General features: G+C 36.6%; 1 protein-coding gene and 2 non-coding genes across 4 annotated transcripts; all 3 read left to right on the top strand.

Annotated features, from left to right (window-relative positions):
- Positions 1–348: 348 nt before the first annotated feature.
- Positions 349–429, top strand: Trnas-uga (transfer RNA serine (anticodon UGA)). The gene has a single exon. It is a non-coding gene; the product is annotated as a tRNA-Ser (tRNA).
- A 782-nt stretch (positions 430–1,211) lies between these two features.
- On the top strand, positions 1,212–7,899 carry LOC134811926 (4-hydroxyphenylpyruvate dioxygenase-like). 2 transcript variants are annotated; one of them, XM_063819080.1, is made up of 12 exons: positions 1,212–1,237; positions 1,442–1,531; positions 1,733–1,836; positions 2,012–2,054; positions 2,156–2,254; positions 3,082–3,254; positions 3,411–3,517; positions 3,665–3,794; positions 4,056–4,166; positions 5,231–5,419; positions 6,436–6,558; positions 7,399–7,886. In XM_063819080.1, exons 3-12 carry the CDS (start codon positions 1,756–1,758, stop codon positions 7,474–7,476), a joined length of 1,134 nt encoding a protein of 377 aa, XP_063675150.1. In that variant the 5' UTR covers positions 1,212–1,237; positions 1,442–1,531; positions 1,733–1,755; the 3' UTR covers positions 7,477–7,886. The 2 variants fall into 2 exon arrangements, with proteins under 2 accessions (XP_063675150.1, XP_063675151.1); XM_063819081.1 differs by lacking the exon at positions 2,156–2,254 and having other exon boundaries at positions 7,399–7,899.
- On the top strand, positions 5,078–5,159 carry Trnas-uga (transfer RNA serine (anticodon UGA)). Its single transcript has one exon. It is a non-coding gene; the product is annotated as a tRNA-Ser (tRNA).
- Positions 7,900–15,694: the final 7,795 nt, after the last annotated feature.

Here is a 15,694-nt window from a genome sequence, read left to right as displayed (position 1 = left end):
GAAAATTGTATTTTACTTACTACTTACTTCTGCAGCACGTGTAGCTATTATGTAAAAGCTAGCTGCGAGCTTACACATTCCTTCCTCTAAGGTCAATTTATCATAGCATGTATTATATATTTATTGATTGATTCTGTAATAAATTGGTGATAAATAATAAAATTGTCTTCTCTAAAAAAAATTGTCTTCTCTCAAAATTGAAGGTTTGAAACCTTGGCCTTGTGAGGTCATAAGGAAGTTTTGTATAACATTCTGTCTCTTAACTCATGGGGTGATGTGCATTTGTTCCTATACTATGCTAACTGTATTATAGAAGTTTATTTACAATTTGAACTGTCTAATTCATAAGCATCGATGGCCGAGTGGTTAAGGCGTCAGACTTGAAATCTGATGGGCAATGCCCGCGCAGGTTCAAACCTGCTCGATGCGAAAATTTTTCCATAAAATTAACAACCGGATGTTATGTTTTACATCTGATTCGCGGGGGCAATAATGTATTCGAGTTTATTTATCCGATATAATTGCGGTACTCTGTAAAGTTTGAAAACGTCTTTAATAAACAAAGAATTTCGCCGCGGTTAAACACGGACGCTCAATTTTCCCTATCATGTACTTGTCATTAATTCTTTTGAGTGAAAAGTGTGGACTGGAAAAAAAGTGCACCATATTAGCATACTATGTTTTTATAACTGAGTGGGATTCGTGCATGGTAAAAACTGACCGATTTATTTGACCCAATGCCGCGCCGCCCGAATCAACAATAAATGAATCAGAAAATTGCGGAAAATAACTTTGCGGAAGGGGAATTACACTGTATGTAATTAAACTTGGTGCGTCGCGCGCAGCATAACAAATGCTTCGATACACTTACTTATAGGGGAGTGGTATCTAGTTCGAAGGAGCAGACTATTGCATCATGCAGGTTCCATCGGGCCACCTCATATATCCAACACCCGTTTACTTATTCCTCGATCTTTTGGCCTTCGGCACGAGTAGGGAAAAAAAATGGGTAAATGAGTTTAACCAATTTAAGCAGATGTGACATCATTTCATTCATTGCCCACCTTTGTTTATTTTGAAGTAGATCAATGACAAGTAGATTAATGACATATTTCATACTTCTTGATTACTACGCAATTTTTGCATTGATTCAATTTGCAAATTTAATTTTAATGATGATGATTCAAACTATCTCAATTTATTCTTTTCATGGAACAGTTAGCTTCTTGAAAATATGGTGAGTTAGCATAATAGTATTTGAGCATGGCTATACAATATGTATATTATGATAGAGTGACATTCCTCCATCTGAAGGGAAAGCAATACAAGCAAATTTACTATCGAAATGCAAACTTAACTATCTAGTTTAAGTTTCCAAGTTTGTTTAATGTTCTTTACTTATGCTTTGTTATTTATCTTAACTATTAAATGTGACTACCAGACATACTACGCAAACAAAGGCGAGAAACCTACTATTGGGAAATTCCTTTCCTTTGACCATACCACCTTCTATGTTGGCAATGCCAAACAGGTTAGCACGAGTGTTTCAAAGTTTTTGTACTGAAGATTCTGAATCTTGACTTAAAAGTAAAACAAAATTGTTTAGTAAAACAAAGAGATTCATAGAATTATCTTGAAACTGCAAAAAGGTTTTAATTGACCTGAAGCAGTTAATCCTGTGATGTATTAAAATTGGAGACAACACTGTAATCACAATTTTATTATAAATCAGGCAGCTGATTATACTCTACAAGAATGGGATTCAAGAAGTTTGCTTATTCTGGACTTGAAACTGGATCTAGAAATGTCGTCTCGTGGATCGTGAAACAAAATGATGTAAGCAAGTGATAATAGATTGTTAAAAAAGTTGAAATAAGCTGGTTTGCTGTAAACACTAAACACCAATTCAAAAATTTACCCTGCATGGCAACGGCTATGTGCGTTTGAGCCTCCATTCATTAAATGTATCATGATATTGTTAAAACAAAATGTTAACAAGTGTATTTTTCAGATTTACTTCATCTTCAAGTCTGCTCTTTTGCCTGGAAACCCAGGTTTGTGAGATGTTTAACTGATCATCTATTGAAATCAAAAATTTTAAAAATTCCTAATTTTCTTGCACAAACTTCCATGATTTTACCGCCATAGTAAACAGGTTTTGCCCCGAAACGGCGCTCTGCTCGCCTCTCGAAGATGCGTAAGATCGATACTGAACAACAAAACGGTGTCGATCACGCTTACAATTCCATGATGGGTCGGTACTTACTGCAGTGTGTTGTTATATCTACTAACTTCAGCTGTGTGTTGTTGTTGTTATATCTACAGCTGAACGAACAGTTGCTAAATACATAGATTTATTTTAAAAATCTAGTTTTATTCAGCACAATTTCAGTTATCTCAGTTCAGACTTTTGCAGTGAAATTATCTAAACCCTGTTAGGTACAGTGTCTTGTGACTATTTAAACGTCTGTAAACACTTTGTGTGTCAGATCTCGTGATTCTTGTTCTTGTCTTCTCCGAGCACGTCATGATTTTTACCAATTACCAGATCGTAGTTATTCCTTAGCTGCGAAAATCTGACCTCGAAAATACAAATTTGAGAGCTTTAGATTTAGAGGCCTGTTTTTCGCAGCCGTGGTGTTGCGTCGTGCGATATTTTGATTCATTTATGTCTGTGTTAAATATCTAGATCGTTTCAAATATATTTATTTGTATTATAATGATGTACTTTTCGAGTGTAATTGTTTTCAACGATGCTTGATTATTGGCAGTCGCAAGATGTTAAAATACTGAATACATATAATAAGCATGTGCAACAACAATTTAATTTGTTCGATTCATGAAACGAAATATATTTTACATTCGAATGTTGGTTAGTTCCTTCTGCAGCAATGCATATATCAGGATTATGATTGTGGTCGTACTCCATTCTAAGAGAAATTCACGCTACACTTGTACACACTATCAATGTGACATTATTTTGATGTTTGATAGGAATTTAAGTTAGAGCTCAGTAAGATGTAAGTGATATATATCCTCCTCTAATTATCTTCAAGTTGTTGAACCGGTTTCTTGTTTCAGAGCACGGACCACATCTTGTTAAACACGGTGATGCTGTTAAAGACGTTGCGTTTTCTGTTGACGACTGCCGTGGTCTCTACAAAAGAGCCCTGGACAATGGAGCTAAGAGTGTACGGGAACCCTGGACTGAGTCAGATGATAACGGAACTATCACCTTCGCTTGTGTCCAAACGGTACCTGCCATCTTTGGTCCTTATTTTTAGATAAATTGAACAGTTTGCTGTCCTAGAGGAAATATTTTCTCCGTTAGAAGCTCTTCGCCGGTTTTTGATCCAGAAATTATTCATAATGGAGTAATGTTTTAGATTATTACTCACACCATTCCTCAGTACGGAGACACAACTCACACCTTTGTGGAGCGAGGTGGCTGGACGGGGGAGAACTTCCTACCCGGATACCAACTAGTCGACGAAGTGGATCCCATCCAGGCACTCTTGTAAGTAAAATATTTATTCATTATTTTTACAATGGCTCGATTATATTATTTTTTACTTGAAAGAGTGTTCGAGCTAAGTAGCAAGCAGACGTATTATACTGAATCACATGTTATACAGAATCAAGTGTTATACTGAATTACGTGCAGGCCGGAGATTGGTCTGCAGTTCGTGGACCACCTGGTAGGTAACCAGCCTGATCTAGCCATGGAGGACGCCGCTAAGTGGTACGAGAATATGCTCCAGTTTCACCGTTTCTGGAGTGTGGACGATTCTCAGGTTAGTCTTCTACTTTGTGTTATCACATCTTCAATGTTTTCGATCACAGAACAGGTTAGATAACCTGTTATGTAGTTATGATGGAGGGCTGCATCACATATCCCCTTCAATTATGCGGTCAGATATGCTAGCTGGACCATATTTAATGCAGTATGTGATGAACTCTGTGGTCCTGACTAGACGGTATCTAACTCATTATGGGGCACATTAGATACCGTCTGGTTAGATGTGGCTCATACCTAGTAATAATTTCCCTCTCAGATTCATACAGAGTACAGCAGTTTGAGATCTATTGTTATTACCAACTACGAAGAAACTATCAAGATGCCGATCAATGAACCTGCTCCCGGCAAAAGGAAGAGTCAGATTCAGGTAAACAGAATTAAGACAAACTCTACTTCGACTTATTTCTTTCGGTTTATCCGATTTATTGACAGTTTTGCAAATTACCCCAACGAATGTTACTCTGGTAGCCAGTTTCCAGTTGCTACGTACCGGCTCTGTCAATACATATCATGTGTCCTATTGACAGACTTATAAAATAAAATGAGATATTTGTCCCGCTCATATGATTAACAAACCAATACAAGTGATCCAAGCCTGGTCCCGGTCAAAATCGGCCTATTTTGTTGTGGACCGCAGTATAATACGTGGTGTACTAATTTGTCTTAAAATGAAGCTTGTCAGATTGTGTTATCTTCGCCGAGTTTAAAGGAATTTTAACGTTTAGTCAAGTTGTTGCTCGGGGAAACAATGAGGGGTAGCACAGAGAACATTAATGCAATTATACACTCAATATAGCATTATAATATAACCTATACCCAGTTGACCTAATACAAATTTCATGGAATTAACTTAACTTAACAAGACTAAAAAGACAATAATAATTCGTAATAAATCGCATTATAGTATAAATGTATGATATCGATTTATGACTCAATTGGCAAAGTTAAGCCTCAGACATGACTTTACATTCACATCTCAGTATAACCCTAAATCCCTTCCCAAATCTTACCCAAACCTTACCCTAAATCCATTAACTAACCAAAAAACCTTGTTTATGACGGGGGTAAAATGTTACTTATTTGAATACATTATCATATTATTATTTTATGTTATGATATGATTATTATGTAATATTAGCATCAGTATACCTTCTGTACAGGTTACAAAAACATCAAGTGATGTGGAATGTTGTACAATTTGCAGTACTTCACATCAAATGATGTGCATACGGGAACGCGCACATTCATTTTATATCATAAAAAAGGAAAGTTGTCACAGCATCGATGGCCGAGTGGTTAAGGCGTCAGACTTGAAATCTGATGGGCAATGCCCGCGCAGGTTCGAACCCTGCTCGATGCGAACTTTTTATTTCTAAGCCGTGCTTAGTTTTTACTTCTCTGTTAAACAATTACTAATGTTACATTTTGCAGGAATATGTTGACTATAACGGTGGGGCGGGAGTGCAGCACATTGCACTGAGAAGTATGGATATTATCAAGGACATTACCAACCTGAAGGCTAGGGGCCAACAATTCCTTACCATCCCTAAAACTTACTACACTGTTCTCCGGGAAAATCTGAAGAAAAGCAAAGTCTGCATTGCTGAGGACATGGCCATTGTAAGGAAATAAAATAATGATTTATCTATTTTTTCAACTTTTACTGTTTTATTTAATTGAGCTTACACTTATTCATTCGATTTCATAAAAGAAGCATAATACCGTGTGTATGCGTCAGCGTTATAATTAGATTTATATAATATGTAAATTGTAATATCATAATATAATGTGTGTCGTACTGTAGCTAATATCGTAAACATAAAGATTGTTCTAGAACCTAAAGATTGTTCTAGAATGTGTAATATAAACGTGTCTATTCGCTGCACAAGTATGTGTTAAGAATAAACCCCCGAGAAGTAATGTTCAAGTGTCCTCTGATTGTATATTAAGTACATAAAGACGGCTAGCAGATGTTGTTTTTGAAATTGAACACTTCCTTAATTTGGCAAAAATTTGTCAATAAGGTGGCTTTTCAGTGTACACTGTACAGATCACGTGATCAAAGCCAGGAAACTTGAAAAGTACACACTGCGTTAGAAAAACACCTGCACCCTGGCCCTGCCGCGTAAAGTTTTATAAAAGCGAGCCCTTCAAAATCACTACTTCCGAACTAAGCAGAGAAATAAATGTCGTATACCTTGATATTACAATGGGTTACAACCGGTTTTTATTTTGTTTGGGGACCGGTTTTTGGTACACCAGCCAATGTTTACAAAATCATATGATACATAACAATATAATTTTATTTAATATAAGTGAAAATGAGAGTTGAAAATTATGATGTAACCTTTATCGTTTAATTCTTTAAACCAAAAACTTTAAAATTAAAACTTGCATATCATGATTTATTTGTTAAAAACATAGTGAAAAATAATTTGATTTGATACGACAGATGATCACACGCACTGTTTTATAAGCTATTTGTATTGATAATTAACGATTAGTGAGCAGGGCAGAGTCGATAGTATAGTGCTTTGCATAGTGCTCTGTTTGAACCGTAGTTAAAATAAATAAAAGTTTTGATCACAAAGATTACAAGAAATGTAAGAAATAATAACATAAAAATGTCCTTTCAGCTGGAGAAGTTGAACATACTGATCGACTACGATGATAACGGTTACCTACTCCAAATCTTCACAAAGCCCATGCAGGACCGCCCAACATTGTTCCTGGAAGTTATCCAGCGTCACAACCACAGTGTACGTAGTACAGAATATTTAACATATTGCATATAATGCAGCAATATAGTACAGTGACTATACTAGTTGCAACGTAAGATATCATGTGCGTCAAACATGCCAGCGTGATAATATGTTTTTTACTTCTCGATCAATCTATGAAAATATTCATTGTCATTTGAAAACAATTATACCCCAGCATCATTTTATTTCGATTTTGTATTTCTAATTTGGACAGATCCATGTCAGGTTGCATAAACAATAAACAAATACGCCATCCCGGATCGGGAAATTGAGCGGCTATCCACAAAAGAAAAGCGACCACATTTTTGTTGAATTTTATTTCATGAATTAGACGACGGTAACCATGGTAACCGTATGTTTTTAAATTCTCGATTAATATCTAAAAATATACTCTGTTATTCGAATTTCGAAAACTACACCCGACCCAGCATCTCACATCCAGAAATTTTTAAATTTTCTCCCAGTCCAACGTCTCCTTCCAAAAAATGTTCTTCTTATGCCCTTAAAAAAGGTCAGGTCTTCAACAAATGACCTTAGTCCTATTTATATTTGGCACAAAATTTCCTCTCAAATTCAAAATTTCTACCAGACAAGACTACCAGATGTGAGCCTAGCAATTAGCATATATTTTGTTGTTAAGAATCGTATTTTAAACTTTCATCTAATGAATTAGATGACGGTTACCAAATACCATGGGGACCAAAGTTGGGAAAGTTTCCTTGAAAATCGAACTAGGAGGGTCGCGGAGGGGCTATATCTAAAATCACCTCTCCATTGTTATTGTCATTCGTTTATTATTGCCATGCTATTAATCAACATTAACATAAATTATTGCAGGGATTTGGGGCCGGAAACTTCAAAACACTCTTCACAGCAATAGAGATAGCTCAGAACGAACGTGGAAACTTGGTGTAAGAGAACTTAGCACTTCAACAGTTGAATCGGACTTTATTCAACTGATAAAAAATCAACTAAATATTTCGTTTTTCACTTAAATTAAAATAGAATAGGAAACTGATATTATATTGTATGACGAATAATCCAGTGGCCCTGGAGTTCTGTGCAACTTGCCTTCATAGAAATTAAATTAACTGTAGCTGCGTAGTATTTTATTTATAAAGTTCCAGATAACAATTTTGTTATATAGTATAGTATTTATTGTATAGGTCATTGTGTATGTTTTTATGTAATTAAATAGAAGTTTCAGTTTCCGTTAGTATGTTTAGTTAAGTTTTTGAAAGCTTTTTAAATCCCTGTTATTTAGTGTTTGATATGATTACTATGCGCTGCTTGTGAGTGTTCGACGAATAATGTGGTTTCCTATGATACAATAGTTTTAATCGACTCCCCCTCTACAAAGTTTATAGACAAGTGATATGTTTATTGGATCAAGAGATAAATTTATTAAATCATTAATCAAATAACAAGCCTCAATTCGTACATCATGAGCCTGAAGTATTTAAGGTTCTCGGACCACACGCCACATGAATCGTTCGATACCAAAGGTCTGGGGCTCAACCTGAGATTACATACTCCCCCTGTCCTTGAGATCTCGCAAACTAATATTAATTGTTTTTTTGTTGGTATTATTAAATACCAAAATGTTTCGGGTCTTACGTACATGGCCATATTTGCGTTTTCGGATATGACTAACATCTGGAGAGTGGTGACCAACTAAAAGAATACCTGGGGCAAGTTGTGGGGCCAGCTGTGTGGCAAGCTGTGTGGCAAGCTGTGTAGCCAGCTGTGTGGCAAGCTGTGTAGCCAGCTGTGTGGCAAGTTGTGTGGCAAGCTGTGTAGCCAGCTGTGTGGCAAGTTGTGGGGCCAGCTGTGTGGCAAGCTGTGTGGCACCCAGCCTGTATCTGACGGTGCTTCTCTAATTAAACTCCATAATATCAAGAGGTGCAATGTTGAAATCATAAACAGTCACTACCCATCTAACAGTAACGATTATATGTACCTTGAAATAAACCAATTAAATACCTTTTAATACTGTAAAGTATGGCCTTACTGGCTCCGTCGTATATTATACCCAGTATAATAAACTAAAAATAATCGTTAGGTTAACCATTTTAACCGATCTTGGGATTTTTATGAAGAATAAGGCATGGCTGGCCCTTCATATATTGTACATGGTGTGTTTTCTTTTTTGATTGTTGGGGACGAACTACGAAGTGAGAATCTCCACTTAATGTAATAAACAAAATGTAGTCGACGTTTCGGCTACACGCTTTTGTCATGGACGAAACGTCAGAATAAAGTAAAATAATACTACTGGCAATAGCTCGATAATAGGCTAATTACAAGATGGGGGCCGTGCCACAAAAACCAAGAATACATCCTCTTCTCCTATGTATACATCCTCCTCTCCTCTGTATTTAGCAGATGGTATACGGTGGAATTTGTCTTTCCGTTCCATTTGTTCCGCGGAACAATATTTGACGAAAGTCGATTATTTTATCCAACAATATGATTTTGTTCAAACGTCCCAGATGGTAAGATTGTTATAAGACTGACAATCTCTTAAAGTTTGGTGAATTTCTATTTGCCAAATTTGAGATATCTCCTGAAACACATGAAAATATTTTTAAATTCATGGTGCGCCATGGAACGCAAGTGAACATCTCCAGATCCTTAGGATCCTATCATAGGATTTTCCTAAAACTTCAAAGATAGTAAAATTGTCCTAAGACTGATAATTAGTGCAAGTTTTGACGAATTTATATATACCAAATTGGAAATATCACTTCAAACTTCAAACACAAGAAAACATCTCTAAATCAAATTTTACTGATATTATGATTGTATTGATGGAAGGCGCCCAGCGAATATATTACAGATATTCATTGCGCCAAATGAAATGCTACATTGCATTGTACATGCATATCACGGCTGTTCAGAACGTCGATTTCTGCGATTCAAATTAGATAGGATTCCCATATAATAGGATATTATATCCTGGCGCGTCCGACACATCTCGGATTTTATCAATCCTAACGTGTAACGCCGATCCAGTCCCCCCAGGATACCTCCGATGAATTCCTATCGCCGAGCGGCGATAGGATGTGTAATTTCCGAGAGACGATAGGATTTGCTCTCGGAGCCGATAGGAAATTAAAAACCTATCGGATCCGAGCGCTAATCCTAGCGGAGATAGGATTTAACAATTCCGAGTGCCGATAGGATTTGCTCTCGGACCCGATAGGATACTCAAATCCTATAGGATCCGAGAGGCGATAAAAAATTTCAAATATCAGGACCGATATAATTGGAAGACGACGCATATCTAACTGTAGGTTGAATTTCATGCTTTCTGTCAGTTAACTTCATCGCTTTATCTTAAGTTGATCCGGGATCCTTCCGGGATTGCATCGCAAAGGGGTAGCCTCGATTCCAAGATGGTATCTTGAGGGGTATGTACGGAAAAACCAGCTTATGATGAGCATTGATCAGGGTAGCTCATGAAACACATGGTATGGAGAAAAGTGGTTCCACCAAGACACTTTAACATTAGATTTATTAATTTTGCGTTTTTTAAATCACTTTGGGATCGAAATTTAGGGGTCTAAAGTGACACCAATTACGGTAAATTTTCTAATGCCATTCTATTGATCAACAGCACATGATATAAGATTACATAAGACACTATATTGTATATTATATATTTATATTTTATGTAATAATCTACACATCTGAATAATGCTATGTTGTATGTGTAAAAACTTGATAACAAAGTGTATGTAATAGCTACGTTGATAACAAGTCAGGTGACCTAGCTCATCGATAAACAAATTCATTTGCTAATCTTTTTCTCATTGCTTTTACTGCCAGCTCTTACATGTGTTAGTATTTGTGACGTTGCCAGTTGGTTGTACAATTGTTGGTGCGTTTTGGCAAACATGAGACACATCATGTTGACACGGGTCTTATAGGAAGTGTTGGATTGTAAATCCGTTGCTAATTATTACTTAACTAGCTTATCAATGACAAGAAAATTTGATTTATAAATTGTAGTAATTTAAAGTAGATGGCATCTACACGCCTTTATCCACTCCGTTCCTCCTGTAGACGAAAATGCTTGGGTAAGTCATAACTATGCTATGAGTTAAGGGAGTTTTGAAGCATCTTTTAACAGCTGATCGTATATTAAAATACCTCTCAAGACTGTAATCTCTTGCAGTTGCATGGCCGAAAAATGACGGCCTGCTATTAGGGGTCGTTAACATATTACGTAATCAGCCGAGGGGGGGGGGGTTTTCAAATGCTTACGGTTTACTACGGGGGGGGGGGGGGAGGGGGTTATGGTCGTTGATTACGTAATCAAAATTTTAATTTTTTACCGATTTTCGAAATACCAATTGGAAAATTTTCGTCAAACCTTGATTACGTAATATGGGGGGGGGGGGGGGGGGTAAAAATTGCCAAAATATTGATTACGTAATATGTGACCCCTAATAGATATTAATCGGTGTTTAGATTGTTGACATAGAAGAGACATTAGGTATGAAAATAGGATGCTTGCTGTGGAACTAGTCCTTCTCAAAATGTACTAATACACTATTAAGGTGCCAAAACCTTTAATTCTAGGACGATGAACATTACAGATTTACTAGACAACTGCTATTACTACTATATATTTGATATTCTATACTGTATATTGTTATTATTGTATATTTGATATTGCATTTACGCTACCTCATTCAAACACTTTCCTTACACCAGTGCAAGAAGTCATCATGTCAAATCCTGAAATTGAGAAGACTGCACTGAACAAAGACTACGAATCTGAACATGATTATCAGACGCCACCCGACCCATCATCTTGGGCCTGTGGAGAGGGTCCATGCGTAGTACAAGCCGCACAAAATGAGGAACATAATAACTCCATGATCTACTACGAAATTGATGTTACCTGTCCCGAACTTACCCTCAGTGGCGACAGTGGTATCCTGGACCCAGATTCCCAGAGTTTGAACTGCACACTTGATCTGAGATCCACAGACTCTAATGCCAGTATTGACATTGGCACTCAAAGTGACTTTTCGTTTCTCTCACCGATGAAAGACTCAATAGAACGTCAATTATATGGGACAAAGAGACCTCCGCTGGAGATGTCTCCAGATTTAGAGCACAAATATAAGCGGATGAAGCTTTCCCGAGAACGTGTCAGGGCCAGGCCACCACTGAGAAGAAGAAAGAAGAGGAAGCCAGCTGGAGATTCTGATAAAATCTTGTCGGTGTCACCAGAAAAAATTGGTCTATCCGCTTTGAGAGGAACTGCGCACTATCTAGACCAGACTTGTACTTTGCAATGAGATCGGACAATCTAGTTTTATGTAAACTTATTTCCCTTATGTAATATTGTTTTTTTGAAAACCTTAACCTTATTTTGTAATATTCTTATTTTTTGGATTTGAATAATTAATTAAAAATAGGTAAAGCAGGCAGTTTTTCCGACATGATATTAGTTTTATAACAAAACCTCACAGCCCAGAGGGCAGAGGCGGGAGGCCTGACAAATAACAACCAACACAACCTGAACGAAGAGATGACCGATATATCAGATAATAATATTGAATGGTCTGTGTGAGCACGTGTACAATTTCAATTTGAAAATGTACGAATCTAAGTAGTCACTCTGGTTACAAAGCTATACCTTTAATGACTGTGGTCGTTTTTACCAGTTTTTCAAAGGGGGTCAGTCATAGCATATCGAGTGGCGTTCAATGTTCATATCAACGTCCGCCAAAGGCACATGTGATTGCAGCCAGAAAACATAAAGTCTAAACTTCTAGAGGCATCCAAAACGTGAAACTAGTTCTTGAATTGATATCTTAGATTCACGCTATTTTCAGAGCTAGGTTGAACATAATTTATCATCAGGTATTAATACATCACCAATCACATGCTATTCATCATATGCAGTTCACAGAAAGTACGCAAAATGCGAATGCATGACGCGCAGAATATCAGAGCACGTCACGTACGAACGAACAGTCTAGTACCGGCGCGCGACCGGACCTACCGCGCTGCATGTGTTGATACGGGATAGTACTTTCTGTAAGGGAACATTATGACAGCGCCATACATGCGGTCTCATGCAAGAGTTGTCTTTTCGATAATTGAACAAATCTCTTTCTTTCCATAATATAGTACACAGTGTTCTCGATGAAAGCTCAAAGCTTCTGCTTTCGTTTTGGAGATCTAAGAAAAATACATTATCTTAATAAAGTTGCTGATTTTCTGGAGAAACGGTACAGTGACATAGAATAAATAGTAGAAAACTTTTGCAAACTTTGCTCTTCCTGGCAAATTAATAACATAACGTTTATTTGGTCCAAAAAACGCAAAAGAGCGCAACAACGACGAGTTATTATTGGCAAATAAAGAGCTTAAAATGTGCCGGTATAAAAATATACTGCCCCATTTCAGTCGGTTTTTCATATATTTACAACGATCACTTCACCAGTTAAATCAACAATTATGTGAACTGATGTAATCAAAAAAGTTTTAGTCGCACCCCTTTTAGATTCAACCCTACCGGGTCGCAATTACAATTACACCCTCGCAAAGTGATATCTCCTGAGAATACAAATGGTGATCTATTTTCTATGCGACGATGTTAATCTTTGGGTTTTTCTAGAGTCTATGTTCTTTCGAGTAAAAAATGAATCACTAGTCGAGGATCAATTTATTTCAGCGGTCAATAAAATATGGCAACTCTTCCCTCTGCGGGGTCATCACAGTCCTTCGTTTATTGAAAGGGGGTCCCGATCTTAATTTAAAAATTTTAAATTTTGTTTTTTTTAAACCAATTAATATGAATTTTTTCTTCTTTTCTTTAACATGGTGGTTCACAAAAAACAAAAGTATGTGATTTTTTTGGTTGTTGTTACTTTGGCTTTTTTGAGGTTATTTTTTTTCATTTAAAAAAAAAAAATAAATTTAAAATTATTTTGGGGGAATTCGGTAGTTTTGGGTTTTTTTTTATTTACACCAAAAAACCCATTACAGATCGATCCAAAAAAATCTTTTCCACTGCGAGTTAAACAATTTCCCCAATCGGATGGGGCAGCTTGTAACCCGCTCGAAACTTAAAAATTTTGGGAAATTTTTAAAATTAAAATGTCAATAACGGGGCAAATCAGGGGAAAACACCGTAAAAAAAGCCAGGGGGACATAAAACCGGGGTTTTAGACCCCACGTGTTCATTTTTTTTTTACCTTTCCCAACGTCCCCAAAAAAACTAAAAGTAAGGAAAGAACTTTTGTTCATCCCCAGTTTTGGGGCCCCCTTCCCCTTAAAAAATTTTTAGGGGGACCTAGTGTTTTGTTTGCCCTTTTCTTTTGGGGGCAAAGGGGGGGGACTTTTGGATTCCCGTCCATGGGGGAGGGGTTTTTACGTTGCTTTCTGAAAGCTGGGGGCTTGTCCGCGGGGGTTTTAGGGGAACGAAGCGGGTGGGGATGTTCGTGGTGTTAAAAAAACGGGGTTTTTTTTCCCCGGGGGGTTTTTTTTCCTGACTAAAAAAAGGGCTTTCATGTTTATGGTTTTAGCTTTTTTGGGCCTTTTTTGGGTTTTTTAAAAAAAAATCAGGGAAAAAAAAGGGGGAAAAAGGGGCGCGTGAAAAATTTTTTTCAAAATTTTTACAGAAAAAAAGGGAATTTTTAAAAAATGCGGGGGCGGGGGCCTTAAAAATTGGGGGCCGGGGCTTCTAATTTTTTATTTCGTTCTAAAATTATACAAAAAAATATTTTTTCCCAGGCTTTTTGCTTTTTTTTGGCATTTAAAAAGGGTTACGGGCCCCGGGGGGACTTTTCTAAAAAAAACACTTTTTAAATTTTTTCATTTTGGGGTTAATTTTTATGGAAAAAAAAAGGGGGGGGCCCGTCTGTGTACGACCCAAACAAGTTTTTACCCCCACTGGCTACAAAAAAAGCTCGCAGTAAAAACTTTTGAAAATTATTTGAAAAAAGTGTGTCCAAAAATTGTACCATTGGGGTTTGCAAACATAAAATTGGGGGGGGGGACTAAGGAATATTGGGGGGCGCGGGGGGGAAGGGGAAGAATATGCTTTACTACTTTTTTTTAAAATAAAAAAATTTTAACTAAAAAAACTTTTTGCTTATGCTAAGTTAAAAACACTATTTTAATTACTTATTTTATTAACTAATTTTAAAATTTTTCTATCGGGTCGTTTTGCGCTGGGCAGTTTCTCAACTTCTGTTGTTTAAAACATTTTGAAAAAACAATTTTCCATCCGTTTTGCCAGGGGGTCGATTCAGATTTTTCCCTTCTGTATTGGGGATGGTTTTTTGTTTTTCCGCTTTTCCTCGGTCTGTGGGAAATTTTTTACACTTAAATTTAACTTAAATAAAACCCCCATTACATAAATTTTATTAAATTTTTTGTTTATTAACTGAATTTATGTTTTTTTTTAATTGGGTTAAATATAACCCTATTTCCCCGGGCAAAAATTAGTTTTTTTTTAATATTTGTTATGTTATTGGGTTTCGCCCCCAAAAAAGGGGTCAAAAATTTTTAAAAAGGGCCCAAAAACGAAAAATTTTTTTTGGGGGGCCCGTGTTTTAAAATGTGGGGGTAATTTTATTTTTGGGGGGGCCTACCCTAAAAAAATTTTAAAAACCATCTAAATTCCCGGGGGCTTTTTTTTATCCACGGGAGTTTTTTTTTTTGATTAAACATTGTTTTCCGAAAAAAACCAGGGGGGGGTTTGGGATTTATTTTTGGAAAATATGTTTGAATATCCCCGGTTTGGGGCATCAAGCCAAAAAAAACTTTTGGGGATAAACGGGTTTTTTAAAGTTTTTTTTTCTTTTGATTTGCTGTTGGGGGGGGGAAAAATTTTCCCAAAACCGATTACGAAATTCCGCGGATTTTTACCGGGCCCCATTTGGGGGTTTGAAATTTTTTTTTTTGGGGGGGGGAATTTTTAACTTTAAAAAAAGGGGTTTTACTTAAAAATTTGGATAAAAACAAAAAATTTTTTCGGATTGGGGGTCCCTTTGTAGTGAAATAAACCCCAAAATTTTTATCTATTCGTATTGGAAAGGAAGTGGATTTTTTTACAAAAATTTTTTGTAAACAGAATTTGTTTTTACAGCTGTTTATTTAA

Source organism: Bolinopsis microptera, chromosome 2 (assembly GCF_026151205.1).
Source record: "Bolinopsis microptera isolate Bmic1 chromosome 2, MBARI_Bmic_1.0, whole genome shotgun sequence".
In the NCBI taxonomy this organism is placed as follows: domain Eukaryota; kingdom Metazoa; phylum Ctenophora; class Tentaculata; order Lobata; family Bolinopsidae; genus Bolinopsis; species Bolinopsis microptera.
Note: the sequence above shows the minus strand (reverse complement) of the source record. Positions and strands in the feature narration are given on the sequence as shown.